Source organism: Balaenoptera borealis, assembly GCF_965194805.1.
Source record: "Balaenoptera borealis genome assembly, chromosome: 12".
Classification (NCBI taxonomy): Eukaryota; Metazoa; Chordata; class Mammalia; order Artiodactyla; family Balaenopteridae; genus Balaenoptera; species Balaenoptera borealis.
The window spans coordinates 6880553-6897466 of NC_138869.1; the positions used below are offsets into that span (position 1 = coordinate 6880553).

The window sequence follows — 16914 nt, forward strand, 5'->3', positions numbered from 1 at the left end:
GCCCACCCTCAGCCCAGCCCCCGCTGCCCCAAGAGTAGAAAGCGATTCAAGGTCAATCATCCTAGAGGGCTGCGCCTCCCCGCCCTCAGAACTTGGATGTGTCCACAGACTTGCTTCATGAACGGTGAGCTCAGTGGCTTGTGTGTCTCCCGGGGGGAAGCTTTCCCAGCCAGTGGGCGTTTCTCCGAGTGCCTCCCCTTGGCTGCAGCAATGGCGCGAGCACATTCTGAGCCGTGGCATCTGTTAGTCTGGGTTTCTGAAAGCCCCCGGTGAGCAGAGCCCCCAGGCAGACGGGGTCAGACATTCAGTGTGAGCGAGAAATGAACTGAGGTTTTACACAGCGTGTTGCACAGCACAACCTTGACGGTTCTGACTGATACCCATCCCCTTCCCCTAACCGCGGGGATGGTTCAGTGATGCAGTGTGACTCCAGCTGGACCAGAGTGTACCTAGATTTTTAAATTTGGGGGCAGGAAGGGAAGGGACCTTGTCTCACGAGTTACAGAGCAGCCCTACTTCAATCACAAAGATAAAGCCTGTCTAAGGTACAAGAGAGTGAAATGGAGGGAGAAAAAGATAAAACATGATGGAGAAAGAGGGAATCCTGGTGGCGTCAAGACAGGGCTGCCATGGACAGCTGTACAAGTTGTGCACTGCACAACTCTGAAGTGTCCTGTTCGCACAGTAATCAGGGTAGACGTGTGTATTTATCAGGACAGTTTTCCAGCAGGTGGCAGTAGAGTGTCTCAAGGAAGTGGAATCGTGCTCTACTTGGCACAGAACTGTTGTCCAGGATGGCAACCTTGCAGTGTCATGTCCCCAAGTTCAGTCCTGGAGTCCCCAGAGCATCCGGAGCTCGAGCAGGACTTGGTGGCATTTGTTCTCGTGATGAATTCCCTTTGTCGTTAAGAGTCTTTGACTGTCCAGTCGTTGACCAGCAAGATGCATCAAGCTTATTAGCCGCTTTCCAAGCAAACCCTAGGTGCTTCTAGAAGTAACAGTCCAACAATAAGAGAGGAGACAGAACAACCATTAAAAGCAGACACAAGAACAGCATCAACAAAATATCAGTTTGGGGCCTTTTGTGTGGGCGTGAGTAACCATCCCTCTCTCCACAAGCACCCAGTTTCTTGCTCTGCTGTGCTGAGGCCTGAACATGGTTGGCATGGTCGTTTTTCTTTAGGAGCACAGAGGAGACATTGTGTGGGCTTCACTTCCTCTTGGATGGTTAAGTATAACTGTGTTGTTGCTTAAAAGGATAGACCAGAATTATCTGGAGAGGGCACATGTGTGTGTGGCTTAAGCTAGATAAATAATGTATCATTGTGAAAGGATGGTGTTGGCCGAGGTCCAGCCCCCCAGCTGTCCCCCGCACTGGAGGGTCTGCCCAGCGGCCAGCGCCCTGACCCCACTCTGCCCGGCTCAGGAGAGCTCACGACTCGAAATGCCGGGAGTTTCCAGGAAAGGTTTGGGGAAGGCTGGGGGCTCTGGCGTCGGACCATCTGGGGTGGCGTCTTGGTGTGGCCTTTTCCAGCTAGATGACTCCAGGCAAGCGCTCCCCGCTTCGGAGCCGCAGTTGCCACTTCTCAAGAGGCGGGAGGCTGACACCCACCTGCCGGGTCGTCGGGAGGGTCAGGTGGGCATGGGAGCACCCTGGCACCTAGAGGGTGCTCAGCGCACGGACTGGCACAGGGCGTGGTGGCAAGTCGCTTCACTGCTTGGAGCCTCGGTTTCCTTATCCGTCAAAGGCAACTTCGCAGGGTGTGAGGAGCAATCGGGCCCTTTCTGCTTCCGTTCTCTGTGCTCCCTGCCGGACAGTAAGCGGTCAGGGATGGGGTCTGCCCCCCAGCACCAGGGCCAGCTGGCGCGTAGTAGGTGCTCCATCAGCGCTCCATCCGTGTTCCGGTGGCGAGGGGGACTGGCTGGTGCCCGTCAGGGTGGTCTGCGCCCTGCAGCCTGGGGGTGTGGACAGGCCAGGAGCAGTCTCTGCCAGGCAAGCCTAGAGACCACCTCCCCATCCCACGTCTGCGGGGGGAGCCCAACACCCCCTCTGAATCCTGAGCAAGCGCCCCATCACTTGCCCATCCCCAGCCCCTGCCCAGGCCCTTCCCAGGTCTCTCCGTCAGGGCAGCTTGGCCTCTGTGGGACATGGAGGAGGGAGCCCTGGGCCCCTCCGGCAGCCCCGGGCCAACACCATAATTGTTTTTCCACCTGGAGCTTCCAAGGAGCTGCTGGCAGCCAAGCTGGGGGGCTCAGGGTGAGACGCTGGTGGGCATGGGAGGAGCCAAGCTTCACCCTCTCCATCCACAGGGGTAAAGTGGATGGTGCTGGTTGGCACTTTCCTTTGACCTTGGGTGAGTGACTTAACCTCTCTGGTCTCAATTTCATCCGTAAAATGGGGATAACATCAGTGCCTACCTCTCAGCCTTGCTGTCGGCCCACGCAAAGCACTTAGAATAACGCCTGGCACAGAATGAATACTCCAGAAATGCGTTGCCTTGATTATTATGATTGTAAGTCATCGTTCTTGCAGGTTCTAGTTTTACGGTGAAGCAGTTCTGTCCGGCCTCGAGCCTCAGTGGACCCGGTGTGTAGGGAAGCTGTGAGCCGATAGACACAGGGTAGGTGGAAGCCCCTTCCCCCTTCCTGCTCCCCTTCCCCTTCTGTCTTCCTTCTTCCTTCTTTTAGCCTGGGAGCTGCCCCGAGAGGCAGGGGACAGCTCCGTTGGCCGTAGAAACGGTGGACCTATGGCCCCGGATATTGCCATGTCCCGGCCCCCTTTGTGCAGAATTAAAAACTGAGGCTGCGGTGGGGACAGGGCCACCGCCGAGCAGATGTGAGGTCCAGCATAGCTGAGGTGTGGTCAGTCAGGTCCCTTGGGCCCGGCTGTGAGAACAAGCTGTCCCTACCCGCCTGGCCGCCGTCCCTCGCTGTTGTTTGGAGGGGACGGCGGTCATCAGCCCCCGGCGCCCCCCTGTCCCTTGGCTCCCCTGGCTCCTTGGCCTGGGACAGCCCCTGGCTGACAGAGTCGTGCCCTGGGTGGCCAGCGGTAGGCCTGGTGCTCTCTGGCCCTCCATTCCCTGCTTCCACCCGAAAACTAGGGGATGTAGCTGTCGGTCTCCGCGTGCCCTTCCCACTCCAGGCCTGGGGGACAGCGGACAGGGGCGCAGCGGGGCGGGGCACGGCCCCGGGAGCCACCTCCTGATGGCATGTGAGAGGCAGAAATGGCTGTTGCCCTGTTAGGGAAGAAGATGCCCAGGTGCGCATCTGGGGGTGGGGACAGCTCCCCCAGAGTCCCTGCCTGCCCTCCTCCTCCACCCCCTCCTCCCACCCTGACCCGTCTGGGTCTGGGCTGAGCGGCAGCTCCTCGGCTGTGGAAGGACCACGTAGCCCAGAATGGGACCGGGGCCCTCGGGAAGCGGAGGGGAGGGGAGACTTATAACATTGGCCTGGGGAGCTTGTCCCGGGCCAGATGGATCCTGGGGACGGGCTGGGCCCACGTGGGGCCTTGTTACTGTCTGCTGGAACCAGCAGGGGCAGCAGGGCCCAGCCTTCGGGGCAGCAGGAAAATGGAGGCAGGAGCCCAGTTATAGGACCTGATGAACATGACCCAGCAGGGAGACAGCTACTAAGTGGGCACTCAGGCCCCAGGGTCATGGTCAGGGCAGGGCCCACAGCCCTACCTGCTGATGGGAGAGAGGCTGCTGTCCCCTCCCTCCCTGGTCAGGAAGGCCCGGGCCCCAGGCAGGGAGAGGCCGGCTTGAGGAGCGTTGAGGAGACAGGGCCCTGGTGCTAATCCTGCTGGGTTGCTTCCCGGCCGTGTGACCTTGGCCAGGGCCCTTCTCCTCTCTGAGTCCCCACTCCTCTTCCACAAAGCGGGGAAGTAATGCCCCCAACGTGTGCAACTTGGCCCTCGTGTGTACCAACAGCCCGCGAGCAATTGGTGCTCTGTGCCTCTGGCCACCTCCATCCCCCTTCTCTGTCTGGGGGTGCTGAGGATGCAGGTGTGGGTAGCGTGGGCACCGGCTCTGGTTCCCAAGGCCCTGGGAACCTCCAGGCCAGCCCTCGGCTGCCTCTCCCTGACGACGCCAGCCCAGAGACAGATCCTCTGCCCGTGGGAACTTGGGTCCATCCCAGGAACGGGAGGACAGGGGTCTGCCAAGCTCTCTTGGGCCTGGGACGGAGAGTGGGCACTGCCCGCCAGGTCCAGCGCCAGGGGCTGCCGGCCAGGGTCTAGAGCAAACAGCGGTGCTCCCCACTGAGGGCTGGAAAGGGGAGCCGGGGAAGCCTGCAGGCTGTGAGCAAATACCTCCCCAAAGGATGCTTGCAGCAGGGCTGACTCGGGGAGCTCCCTGTGGCAGCTGGGCACGTGGCCTGGGGGGGCGGGAAGGGGAGCAGCTGCTGAGAGTGAGGGGAGGACGTCTAGCCGGGCTTGGCAGATGGGGTGCGGAGCCAGGGAGCCGGAACCAGGCTTCCAGGCCTGGGGCCAGGACTCCTGGGGTCAGATGTCCGTCCCTGGGAGGGCTGGCAGGAGCCAGCGGGCCCCGCCTGTGTGGCCCCGCAGAGCAGCTGTAGACCTCAGCATGCCTTTGAGTGTGTTGCAAGAAGGTAGCGCTTCAGCAGACACAGCGGGCATGCTGAGGCTTGGTGGGGGGCACGGGTCCCCGTGCCCCGGTGTCCCGGCGTCACTAGACGCAGCAGCCCTGGTCGTCCTCAGAGCTGGTGCTTCCCTTCCCCAAGGCTGGTCCTGGAGGGGCAGCCTCCTTGGTGGGGAAGCTGGATCACGGTGCCCCCACCGAACTTGACCTCGAGTCCCTTCCCCCCTCACCCATGACTCCAGGCCTTGGGGTGGGCTGGGGGTGACCTTTCTCGGACGCCCTGACCCCAGCGTGCTGGGGTCCTTCCCCAGGGTCCTGCACCAGGGCTGGTCCGTTTAGAAAACCCTGTGAAGACTTAGGCACCACCAGAGGGAAGTGAGTCCCCAGAGTGAGACCACGGTGGTCACCGTGTGTGACCAAAGGGATGCCCGGCTGCCCCCGCAGATACCCGCAAGCTCAGGCTGAGGCTGGCTCCCTCCTGCAGGTGCGTCTTCGCCCCACGCCCTGGGGCGCTGCGGAAGCCCCGTCGCACCTGGCCCGCAGCTCCCCTCCCCACCCCGGGCAGCGCCAGGCTGGGACAGGGCGGCCCTCCCTCCGCGGCACCCCAGGGAGGAGCTCCCTGAGGAGTGTGCCCCCTCCGCAGCCTGAGCGTCCCGGAGACGTGGGGAGATCTCCCTGACCCTTCTGGGCCTCTGTTTCCCCAACTCCAGCTCCAGCCAGGCTGTCCCTGGATGGATGGAGGCGATTCCGAGGTCAGGGCCAGGGAAAGATGAGGCAGGGGACGGTGGCCAGCTGCCCAGGTGGGGACAGTGCTGGGCCCCCCTCAGGGAGGGCCCCGCCCTCTGAGCATTCCGTCCTGCCCAGACGGCTCCACAGGGAAGGGATCCACCCAGAGATAACGCTGCCTGAGCCCAGGCCAAAATCTTTAATGGGGGGAAGCTGGCAGTGTGACCAGGGACACCTGGGCGGCCACCAGTTGGACGATCCCCTAGCAGACCCGGTGCCAGCACCCCTTCCTGACAGCCCCGCAGGACCCTGGGCTGTGGTGGTCTCTGGGTGAGGGCAGACTTGTCCTGGGGTCGGAAGCTCAGGGAGCCTCGCGGTGGGCACCTGGGGTGGTGGTTATACCGTGCTCTCTACTTCTGCTGGAAATTTGAGGTAGTAAAAAGTCATGAAGCAAATCCTAAAGAATAGCAAAGTGCTTTGTCCATTGTGGTGTGAAATTTCTCACTTTGAATCTTCAGCCCCGGACTATTTTATTTATGACAATGTAGGGAAGTATTCTGCCTTCACGTGGGTGTAGACGGGCCCTATGGTTTACAGTTTCGTGCAAATAAATGTGTGCCCCAAAGTGGAAACAGCTCAAATGTCCATCCGTGGATGAACGCGGACACTAAACGTGGTCTGTCCACACAGCAGAATGTTATTTGGCCATAACAAGGCCCAGAGCGCTGGCCCCTGTTACACTGTGGCCGGATCTGGAATGGCATATGGGAATACGCCAGTATTAAACAATGAAGTGTTTTGTATTGAAAATTGTAAAAAAAAAAAAAAAAAAAAAAAAAAAAAAAAAAATCATGGTTTCAGAGTCAGTGTGCCTGTAGCCCCAAGTGTGAGATGTCTTCTCTGAGCCTCAGTTTCCTCGCCTATAAAATGTGGGTAATAATAGCGCTTTCTCACTGGGTGCTCGTGAAGTGATTGGGGCAGTGTGAGCCGGTTAGTGAGAGCTGCCCGGCCCCCCTGCAGCCCCACCCTGAGTTCTGGGCCCTGCTGGCTTGAGGCGGCAAGAGGGGGCTCTGCTCTGGGACCCCTGGGTCCCCTTCTGCCTCCTTCTTGTACAGCTGTGTGCCCTTGGGTGGTTGTGCCTCTGGAAGGTCAGTTTCCCTGTCTGTGAAATGGGAATGAAGCCAGCAAGGCTCTCCTCTTCTTCCTCATGTCACCTCCTCAGGGAGGCCCTCCCTAGCTTCTGTTTTAAAAACAGCAACCAGTCTGTCCTTGTCCTTCTTCCCTGATGGATTTTTTTTTTTACCTACCACTTTCGGACATGTTACCTATTTATTTGTTCATTTATTCTTTCTTACTGTCTCTCTCCTCTTTCTGTGTCTGGCTCCATGAGGGTCTAGAACAGTGCCTGGCAGTCTACTTAGTAAATATCTCAGGGGTGTTGAATGAACCCCGTGTACTGTTGGCTAATAACAGGAAGCCGGCATATTCCCGCCTCAGGGCCTTTGCACGTGCATTCTTTCCCTAAGTATGCACGCAGCTTACTCCATCATTTTATTTGGTTTTTTGCTTAAATGTTACCTTCTCAGAGGAGCCTGACTCCCTGCTAAATATTCACCCTCCAGCAGGTGCCAGCTCTTCCTGCATTTCTCCTGCTGCCCGAGTCACCGCCGGACACACCGTCTTGTCCAGTGGTCTCTTCCACTAAGCCGTCAGCTCCATGAGAGCGGAGAATGTGACTTGTCGATTGCTGGGTCCCCAGTGCCTGGAGCAGTGACGGGCACAGAGTCAGTGCTCAGGAAGTATGTGTTGAATTAATATTACTTATTTCCTAGGGGGGTGTGTTATACATGTATGGAAACCCATAGAGAAATGTCTGAATGTCTATGCAGCAGAGTTGTGGCCATGGGTCCCTCTGGGCAGTGAGGAGAAGCCGTGATGGTCAATCCTGCCTGTTAAGGAGACATCAGCCTCCTCTGTGGTGTGTTAGGGAGCACTGCCTAAGTGCCAGGCACTGGTGGAGGGGCTAAGAGTCCATGCTAACGCAGAGGTTCTCAAAGTGTGGTCCGCACAGCCCTGGCCATCCCCACGACTCTCTTAGAAGATCCACAAGGTCAAAACTACCTTCCTAATAATCCTAAGATATCATTTGCCCTTTTCTCTTGCTGATATTTGCACTGCTGATGCAAAAGATGGCGGGTCCAGCATGGATCAGGGCCACAGCACAGCTGCAGTAGTGGTCTTTGCTCTTCACCACCGTGCCCTTGCGCTATGTCCTTGCGAAAGCGAGGACATAACTAACTGTATTGCTCTTGAGTGCGCATCTTTTTCCTATTCTGTGTGAAGACACGGGAAGCACACAGAAAGCATCCCCAAGTATGATGGTTGTCTCAGGGAAAAGCACGTGTATGACTATTTGAGTTGCCAGCTCAACCACTTGCCTTTTTATGGAAAGGAAAACTGAAAGACAAACACGGGTTATTCAGACTTGGGCATCTGACAGACATATTCTTGAAAGTGAAGTGAGCTGTCACTTCAAGGGAAGCAGCTGACGGTAATCGTTGCCAGTGATAAAATTTGAGCTAGAAAATTAGAATATGGGAAAACTTCCATGTGCACTAGAAACCAAAACTTTAAGCCTTTCCTGATGAGATAGGCAGTGTTATCAACAAATGTGAAGTTTAGTAGCTAGTTAATGAAATATGTAAACATTAGGAAGACCAGGAAACCTGTATTTCTCAAATGACCAATGCAGGTTGTTATTAATACAAAATCTTGTGTAAATAAAAGACCCATTCAAAGTGCAAGGTAGACCAATGGATTTTTGTGTAACCAAGTATGAAAAGTTCATTCATGTGTTTTCAGATTCCATGTAGCAACTGAAGTTTAAGAAATTACCATTTGTTGAGTTTTGGTGTGAAAGCAAAGACAATTATTCACAGCAATCTGAAAAGGCTATTAGAATACTCCTCCCTTTGCTGACTACATTATCTGTGTGAGGTCAGGTATTCCTCACGTCGTCCAACCAGAATCACATGTCACAGTAAACTGAATGCAGAAGCAGATAACAGAACCCAGCTATCCTCAATTAAGCCAAACATTAAAGAGATTTGCAAAAGTGCAAAACAATGCCACTTTTCTTATTAATTTCTTTTGTTTTGCAAAATGGAGCTCTTTTTCATAAAAATATGTTATTTCTTGTTTTTTAAAAATAAATATTTTAGCAATTTTTCCATTTTAGTTTCTAATACAGTAAATATCGTGTTTATAATGCCATAAACATAAGCTCTTTGAGGTTTTCAATAATTGTTAAGAGTGTAAAGGAGAGGGTTGCCAGATAAAATGCAAGTATGTCCAATATTTGAGACACACTTATACTAAGAAAATTGCTTGTCATTTATCTGAAATTCAAATTGAACTGGGCATTCTGTATTTTTATTTATGTACTAAACCTGGCAACCCTAGGAAAGGATCCAGAGAGGAAACTATTTGAGGCCCACTGGGTTACACACCTGTAGGTGTTACACCGGGTAAGAATGCAGAGACGGAGGGAGAGCCTGCTTGCTCAGTGTGACCAGGGCCGCGGTGACACCACGGCCCAGACACAGGGCTCCACAGACGCCAGGGCCCGGGGTCCAGGCAGGCTGGGGGGTGGGAGACACAGCGAGGAGCAGGGGACACATGGGGACAACGGGGACTCCCACTGCCCTGAGATCTGTTTCGGGAGTTAGAACATCTCTTTGTCCGGGAAGCGGGCCTCAGACTTGTGCAGCTGGTGTGTGGCCATCAGGAGCCGGCCCCCTTGGGTGTGACACCAAAGCCCACGTTTGACCTTTCTAGCATTTTCCGCAGCTGCAACACAAGGGCTGGCCTGCACAGGGCCTGGCGGTGGTAGATGCTAGGCAGGAAACCTCCTTCCTCCCTGGCCTCAGGGAAGGCTGAGATGGGGGGCCAGGGGCAAGGGCAGCAGAACAAAGGCCTTTTGTGCGTAGGAGGCATTCTGGCTGGCCCCGTCTGCACGTGGGATTAGGGTCATCAGTCTGGCAGAGCAGGCATGGGTTGATCCAGGCTGCCTGCTGGGCGCGTCAGCCCTGCTGGTGTGGGGCTTGGCTGCTGGGTCACGTCTCTGCAGCGGTGGGCTCACGGCCATCTGGGCTGGGAAAACGAGAGCCAGAGAGAGAGAGCCTGACAAGTATCTTTCTGGGGTAACAGGGCAGAGCCGGAAATGTCCGCAACCTCAGAGATTACCCCCCGGGCCAGCCCTGCCACTACTCAGATCAGAGGCCTGGTGGTCGCTCCAGGTGGGACACAGTCAGGGCGAGGACCCTGTTGATCTGATGCCCACCGGGTGGGCCCAGCAAATAAGACAAAGGCTCCAGCCACAGGGCCCGCGTGGTGGCCCCAGGGCGAGGCCTGGGGAGCAGGACCCTTTCTCACAGCTGGCGACTTCCCGGGGCCGTGGGGACGGGGGGGGAACAGCCCCCCATGCCCCTGACAGCGAACATGGGGGCCTTGCCTGTACATGATTTGAATCAATAATAAAGGCAGTCTGCTTTTTATTATCACCATGCGCCAAAACGTCTAAAAAGAGGTCAAGGATAAAATACTTCACTGTGCTCAACCACTGCTGTGATACGGTTGTTTTCATAACATAGATGCGTGCTTCAGATGTGCGGATTTTGACGACGTATCTTTTCATAAGCATTATGTCGTATGTGGAATTTAATTGAAGTCCCCGTGATCCAGTCGCCCCAGCACCTGTGGATTCAGCTCTAGGCATGTGTTTGGGGGGTGAGTTGGTGACGGCTCAGAGTACTCAGGTCACTTACAGGGCATTTGGTGTCTCTACTGCCTGTGGTGCCACCTACTCCTGTGTTTAGGCAGTGATTGGAAATAATTGGTGACTGCACAGTGAGTTTAAAGATGGAAAAGCAGAACTTGAGTTACTTTTGTTCTTTCTATGTGACCACATGGAGCTTTAACTTGGGTTTAAAATCTAAAAACAGTGGGGAAAAAAATGCAAACTCTGAGAGAAATGCTTTCACTTGGTGGGTGCATGGTTTTTTGTTTTGTTTTGTTTTTTTAAATTTTTGGCTGTGTTGGGTCTTTGTTGCTGCATGCGGGCTTCCTCTAGTTGCAGCAAGCAGAGGCTACTCTTCGTTGCGGTGCGTGGGCTTCTCATTGCCGTGTCTTCTATTGTTGCGGAGCACGGGCTCTAGGGTGCGTGGGCTTCAGTAGTTGCAGTGCTTGCGGGCTCTAGAGCGCAGGCTCAGGAGTTGTGGCGCACAGGCTTAGTTGCTCCGCAGTATGTGGGATCTTCCCGGACCAGGGCTCGAACCCGTGTCCCCTGCATTGGCAGGCGGATTCTTAACCACTGTGCCACCAGGGAAGTCCTGGGTGCATGTTTTTGTCCAGACATAAAATATTTCCATTTCATGATTAAAAGTGGGGTCTTGAACAGATCTGCACACCCATGTTCACAGCAGTAGTCTTCACAATAGCCAAAGGTGGACTGGCTTGGACACCCCAGGGTTGATTCATTTATTCATATAAATGGATAAACAAAATGTGGTCTGTACATATAATGGAATATTATTTGGGCATAAAAGAAAGGAGATTCTGACACCTGCTGCAACATGGATGAACCTTGAGGACATTATGCTTAGTGAAATAAGCCAGTCACAAAAGGACAAATAGCATATGATTCCACTTATATGAGGCCCCTAGAACAGTCAAATCCGTAGAGACAGAAAGGAGGATGGGGGCGTGTGTGTGTGTGTGGACCAGGGAGTGGGGGAGGGAGAGTTAGTGTTAAATGGGGACAGAGTTTCAGTTTGAGAAGATAAGAAAGTTCTGGAGATGGATGGTGGTGATGGCTGCACAACAATGTGAATGTACTTAATGCCACTGAACTGTACTCTTAACAATAGTTTAGATGGTAAATTCTATGTTATGTGTATTTTACTACAATTATGTGTTATGTATAAATGACTACAATTTAAAGACGGTGGCCGTGATATTCACGTGGGGAGGGGAAAGGCAGGCCAGGGAGGCTGGCATGGTGGCACCAGGGCCAGTGCTGACTGTTCCCAAAGCCCCGGGGCAGCTAGCTCTGCACCAAGGCAAGGGCTCTGCACAGCCCACGGGGTACTTAGTCCACCAGATGGGGACCCAGTGCTGTTGTACGACGTCAGCACAGCGATGGGCCCGGCCCGGGAGGTGCTGAGGGACGCTGTTGTCTGGAAGAGCAATTGGTGTTGAGATGAGACTGGACACTAGGCATGGGCTCGTCCAGCCCTGCCTTCAGTCTTCTGCAGAAGTGGAATTGATATATTTACACACTTTATCAGGTTACTTGCCACCCCAGTCTGTGCGAAGACGTTGACTTCATTAAGCACTTTTTCCTGTGCCCATTGAGACGATGGAATGGCCTTTTGCGTCTCTGGTGACCCAGCCCACCTGCCCTCCAGGTGAAGCCAGGCTCCCGAATGGGCCGTGCTTGCACGTGATGCCTTCCCTCTGTAGAGGAGGCTGGATTTGGTTTGTTCGTCTTTGTTCAGGATTTTTGCATCTGTGTCTCTGGATGAGACTGGCCTGTGCTTGTCCTTCCTTGTACTTGGGGGAGTCTTCTATTTCTCAGCTCCTCCTGCCCCGCTATGCTCTCACCAGCTCAGCCGTCTAAGCTGGACGGGGCCCCAAGACCGAGGGCCAGGTCGTCATTGGGGGTGCAACTTCCTGGGTCTGCGTAGACCTGAGCCCATCTGTACAGCCTGGGGGGTTCGGGGGGGGGTCCTGATGTGTGAGGCTGGTGGCCGCTGGCAAAGTCATCAAGCGGGCGGGACCCCCTCAGTCTGCGTGGCAGGTGGGGGCTTGACTTGGTGGATGGGGTCTCCTGCAGCTGGGCCGCAACCTGGTGCCCCGTGAAACCCCCGTCTCTTCCTTCACAAGGCCCAGCTTCCTAATTCACTGCCACCGGTTCACTGAGCAGCCTGCACTCCTGGGGGGACAAAGCAGAAGGTTCTTTTCCTTCCATCCGTGCTGCCCCCAGCTCTGCTGGCCGGCTGTTCCATGATCTCTACCTCCGGCAGATCCCAGAGGGCTCAGCTAGGGAAAGTCGGGTTCCGGCCACTGCAAATCTCCTCCCCTTTTTCCCCTCCCGGGTTGGACGTGGTCTGTGGCCCGGGACATGGTGGGAGGGTGCGGCTGGCCTTCCACTGCTCCCCGCCCTCCTCTGCCTCCAGCCTGCGGGGGTGGGGGTTTGCAGGGAGGAGGCCGGCGTCCAAGTCTGCTGTCCTCTCTCTGCTGGTCTCTGTAGCCTCCTGGGCTGCACTGAGCGGCTGTCAGTGTCCCCAGTGTGGCCTCCATCCCCACCATCACATTCACGGCACATGTGATTCTTCCAAAAGCGGTTAGGGAGAGGCCCCCTCTGCGGAGAGGCCTGACCTGGGGCACCTGGGCACAGCTGGACTCTTTCCCATCTGCGCGGTTCCTGCCCCAGCAGGGCCCCCTGCTGCTGTAGTCCCCCCATTGCCAGGCGTCCCTCTAGGGTTGGAAACAGACAAGACAGCCCACGCCAGGCCCCTTTATTGTGGTGACCATCGGGCACCAGCGGACAGTCCCTGCAGCCGCTGTCTGCCCTGCCCGCTCTCTCCTGCCCTCCTCTCCCCTGCACACGCAGGCGCAGGATACAGGGCCGCCGGGCCTCTGCAGGACGTGACATCCAAACTGAGAGTAAGGGGCCTGTGTCCTTGCAGATCCACCTGATCTCCCGGAGATTTGGCTTCTGGGGGAGGGAAAGTTCGGCTTATGTCCTGTAAGAACAGTGCACAGCCCTGATGGTTGTTGAATGCACCCCCAGCGCCCCACGTCCTCCTGGTCGGCTACAGATTCAGATGGGTGGGTGGGGCGTGAGGGGTTCCTGGGGGGGGGGGGTGGCCGGAGCTGCAGGCTTCTGACTCTCTTTAGAACGTGGGCTTTGGGACTTCCCTGGGAGTCCAATGGTTAGGACTCAGCGCTCTCACTGCTGAGGGCCTGGGTGCGATCCCTGGTCGGGGAACGAAGATCCCACAAGCCATGTGGTGCAGCGCCCCCCAGAAAAGAAAATATGTAAGAAAACCATAATCTGAAACTCTCATAGAATGTGGGCTTCGGGGGGCTTCTTTGTCTTTAGCTTTGGGTCCTGGCCACTAGTTCCTGGAAAAGCAAAAGTCTCTTTCAACACCCTGGGCTACTGACAGGCTCAGATAAGGCGGTGACTCAGCCCCGACCCCACAGGGTGTCCTGATTAGATCTGAGGCTGTCTTCCCTCCTCTAGATCCCCAGATAGGGATAATCCCTGCATCACTCCCTCTTGCTCTGACATCTAAAGACACAAGGAACAAGGATTCGGGTACAAGTAGTGACCCCAGAAAGCACAGTGAGGGTGGAGGCAAGAGAAGGAGGAAAGTCACCAGCAGGGGGCGTGTTCATTAGCGAGTCACCACCGGGACAACTGGGGCCCAAGCCAGCTGGGGACCCTGAAGGGCCTGTGCAGCGCACCCGTCAGAACTGCCCTGGCGGGAGCCGAGGAAACCAGGCGTTTGCCCAGCCATCCTGCCCCTCGCTGGCCAAGGTTAACTCCGTGGCACTCGGGTGGCCCTGCACATGTGGGCCAGGTGCACCCCTGCGACCAGAAGCCACGTGTGAGCAAGGCTGACCACGGGGGCTGCGGTGACCTCCCACATGGGCTGAAGGGCGGCGGGCGGGGCACGGACGTTGTCTGCCACTGGACCACTCTGCTACCCTCTGGACACCTAATCAAAACACACATAAACAGACCTGGGGGGACATCGCAGCTCACCGCAGTCCTGTCCTTGGGTAACTTCTCATGCCCCCGGCATAAGTGTGGGCGTGCTGGATTTTCACAGATCACACAGACTCATGCAACTGGCCCCCAGATCAAGAATCAGAACCTGAGCAGACCCCCGAAAGTCCCCTCTGTGCCCCCTCCCAGTCCCAACCACCCTGAGGGTACCCGCTCCCAACTTCTAGCCACACAGATTAGCTTTGCCTGTTGCAGAAGTTGGTAAAAACCGGCCTCCTCTCTGCGTGATCGTTCGCGCCTGACTTCTTGGGCTGAGTTAGTGAGCGATGTCATTGTTGTCGTGCGTGACCGGGAATTGTTTGTTTTCACTGCGATACCATCTGCAGCTGTGTGGACACACCCTGACTCGCTTGTCCATCCCCGCTGTGGTGGGCATTCGAGTGACTTCCAGTTTGGGGAACTACGGGCAGTGCTGCTGGGGATCTTCTCGTCGGGCCGCTGGAGGACGCCCGCTCACCTCCTCTGGAGGAGAGTTTCCGGGTTATCCAAGTTCAAGTGTTCAGCTTTAGCCAATTCTACCAAACAGTTTTCTGAGATGATCGTACTGTGTGAAGCTCCCAGCAGCGGCGGACACGAATTCCAGCTGCTGTTCCTCCCTGCCCACACTGGAGACTTCCATCCTCTTCCTTCCACAGACCTAGTGGGCGTGGGGCTCGTTCGCACGCACCGTGCCCTTCTGCTCCCCCACGAGCCTCTAGCACACTTCACAGACGACAGGACAGAGGCCCAGAGAGGGAGTCCCTTGCCCCACGTCACACAGCGTGCGGGAGGCGGGATGGGACTTGAGCCAGGCTCTCCGCGGGAGGCCTTCTGCTGGCAGGAGGCGGGTGGAGGGGCCGTGGGTGGACGCTCCGCAGATTTCCTGACACCAAGTGGTGAGTGGGACGGAGACGCTCTCCTCCCCTTGAAGCTGTGCAGCAGGCCGGGTGACGACAGCCGCCCCTGCCTGTCCTCTGATCTGCCGAGGGGAGGCTGTGCTGCACCCCGTCTTCTCAGGGCAGGGTCAGGGGAGGTTGGGTGGGGGACGCCCCCGCCCTGGCTGCTGAGAGCACCGGAGGGCACCATGCTGTGACCCCGGGCAGGGAGCCTCTGGGCGGTGCAGCGACGCTCGGTCCAGCCTCTGCCCCTGCTGGCAGAGTCTGAGGGCCCGTGACCGTGACCTCCAAGCCTCTCAAGTTCCTCATCTGTTAAACGGGACTGGTGGTGGCGCCTGCCTGGAGGGCTGGTGTGAGCCCTGCACGAGCCAAGGGAGGAACATGCTTCGACCGGGACTCTCGGGCCCACGGGAGACTCAGATGGCAGGGCCCGGAGGCTGAGAGGGACGCTGGGATGCTGCCTGCCCGCCACCCCCTCCGCCCACATGTTGGCACGTGGCTTTGTTCAGCTGCAGCCAAGCTGTTGAAAGAGTCCAGAACACGGCCCCTTTGTTCGGTCCCACATCTGCCCACTCCCTTGGCCTGAGATGGTGGGTCAGACCTCAGGCTGGCCACCCAGGGCATGATCTCTGATGGGAAGAAGGCCAGGGCTCCCCTCTGTGAGACGGGGACACAGAGAGGGCTTAGTCCGGCAGGACCAGAACCCAGCTCCCGGATTCCCAGTCCAGTGCTCCCCCCTCCCCCACCCTAACGTCGGCTCCTAGTGGTCCCTGGGTCCCTCCCAGGGTCTGTGTCGGGGCCGCCACTTTTCTTAAACAAGCCCATGCTGCCCCTGTCCATCCCTGTCTTCCACAGAGAGTTGTGTTGATCTGGCTCTGTGCAGCCACATTCCCACTTACGAGGAACATAAGTGTGAGCGAAACAGTCATACTCTTGACCGTCAGGGAGTTTGCAGTCCAGTGGCAAAGGCTGATGAGACTGCTGACAATTATGGCACAGGAGCAGTGCCTGGAGACAGAGCACACAGGCACTGTGGCCCCACAGTCTGGGTTGGGGTGGGGAGAAGCCAGGAGGGCTCCCTGGAGGAAGTGATGTTTCAGCTGAGACCTGAAGGCTGAGAAAGAAGCAGGCAGGCAAGGATGTGGGGCCAGTGGGGAGAGGGAGGGTGTTTCTGTCAGGTGCCACATCACGAGCAGGAGCTGGGAGGTTGCAGAGAGCAGGGTGTGGGCAAGCAAGTGGAAGAAGCCCTGTAGGCATGGAGGGGAAGGGACACTGTGAGAGGAGAGTCAGAAACACCCTGCTCCTATTGAGGCTAGACACAGATCAGAGCCCAACCACTGTAGGGCCTTGCCGGCCTGGCCTCCGGGCGTGGGCTTTGCTCCATGGCCCCTGGGAAGCCACAGAAGGGCTTAAAGGCAGGGAGTCACATGGCCAGACTGTGCTTTAGAAATCAGTGATTGCCAAGAAGAAAACAATATCTTCGGGGGCAAAAGACATGAGCAGAAATTTCACTGAAGAGGAAATGCAGATGGCTGGCAAACACACGTCAAGATGCTCATCCTCATTAGTAACAAGGGACATGTAAATTAAAACCACACTGAGATACCATTTCACACCTACTACATGGGCTAACGTTAACAGGGTTGGCAGCAGCTGGCGGGAGCGCATGTTGGTACAAACACGCGGAAACAGCAGTTTGGCTTGAGCTGGTGAACTTGAAAATGTGCACACCCGTGACCCAGTGCTGCCTCTCCTGGACCCTGGCCCTAGAGGACTAGGACAAATGTCACGGGAAGTACTGGTGCGAGAGCAGTCAGATTAGCATCACTTGTAATAGGGAAAATCAGACAGCAGC

At 56.4% G+C, this 16914-nt stretch overlaps 1 protein-coding gene across 2 annotated transcripts; it reads left to right on the top strand.

The window, feature by feature from the left end:
* Positions 1-8544, top strand: LOC309607101 (uncharacterized protein). Of its 2 annotated transcripts, none has more exons than XM_082345306.1 (2): positions 1-2621; positions 6947-8544. In XM_082345306.1, the coding sequence occupies exon 1, from the start codon at positions 1316-1318 to the stop codon at positions 2360-2362; it is 1047 nt and encodes a 348-aa protein (XP_082201432.1). In that variant the 5' UTR covers positions 1-1315; the 3' UTR covers positions 2363-2621; positions 6947-8544. The 2 variants fall into 2 exon arrangements, with proteins under 2 accessions (XP_082201432.1, XP_082201433.1); XM_082345307.1 differs by having other exon boundaries at positions 6950-8544.
* The last annotated feature ends 8370 nt before the right edge of the window (positions 8545-16914 follow it).

What these genes read in the sequence shown, in the direction of transcription:
- LOC309607101 (XM_082345306.1), top strand. Translation starts at nt 1,316, where the DNA reads ATGTATCATTGTGAAAGGATGGTGTTGGCCGAGGTCCAGCCCCCCAGC.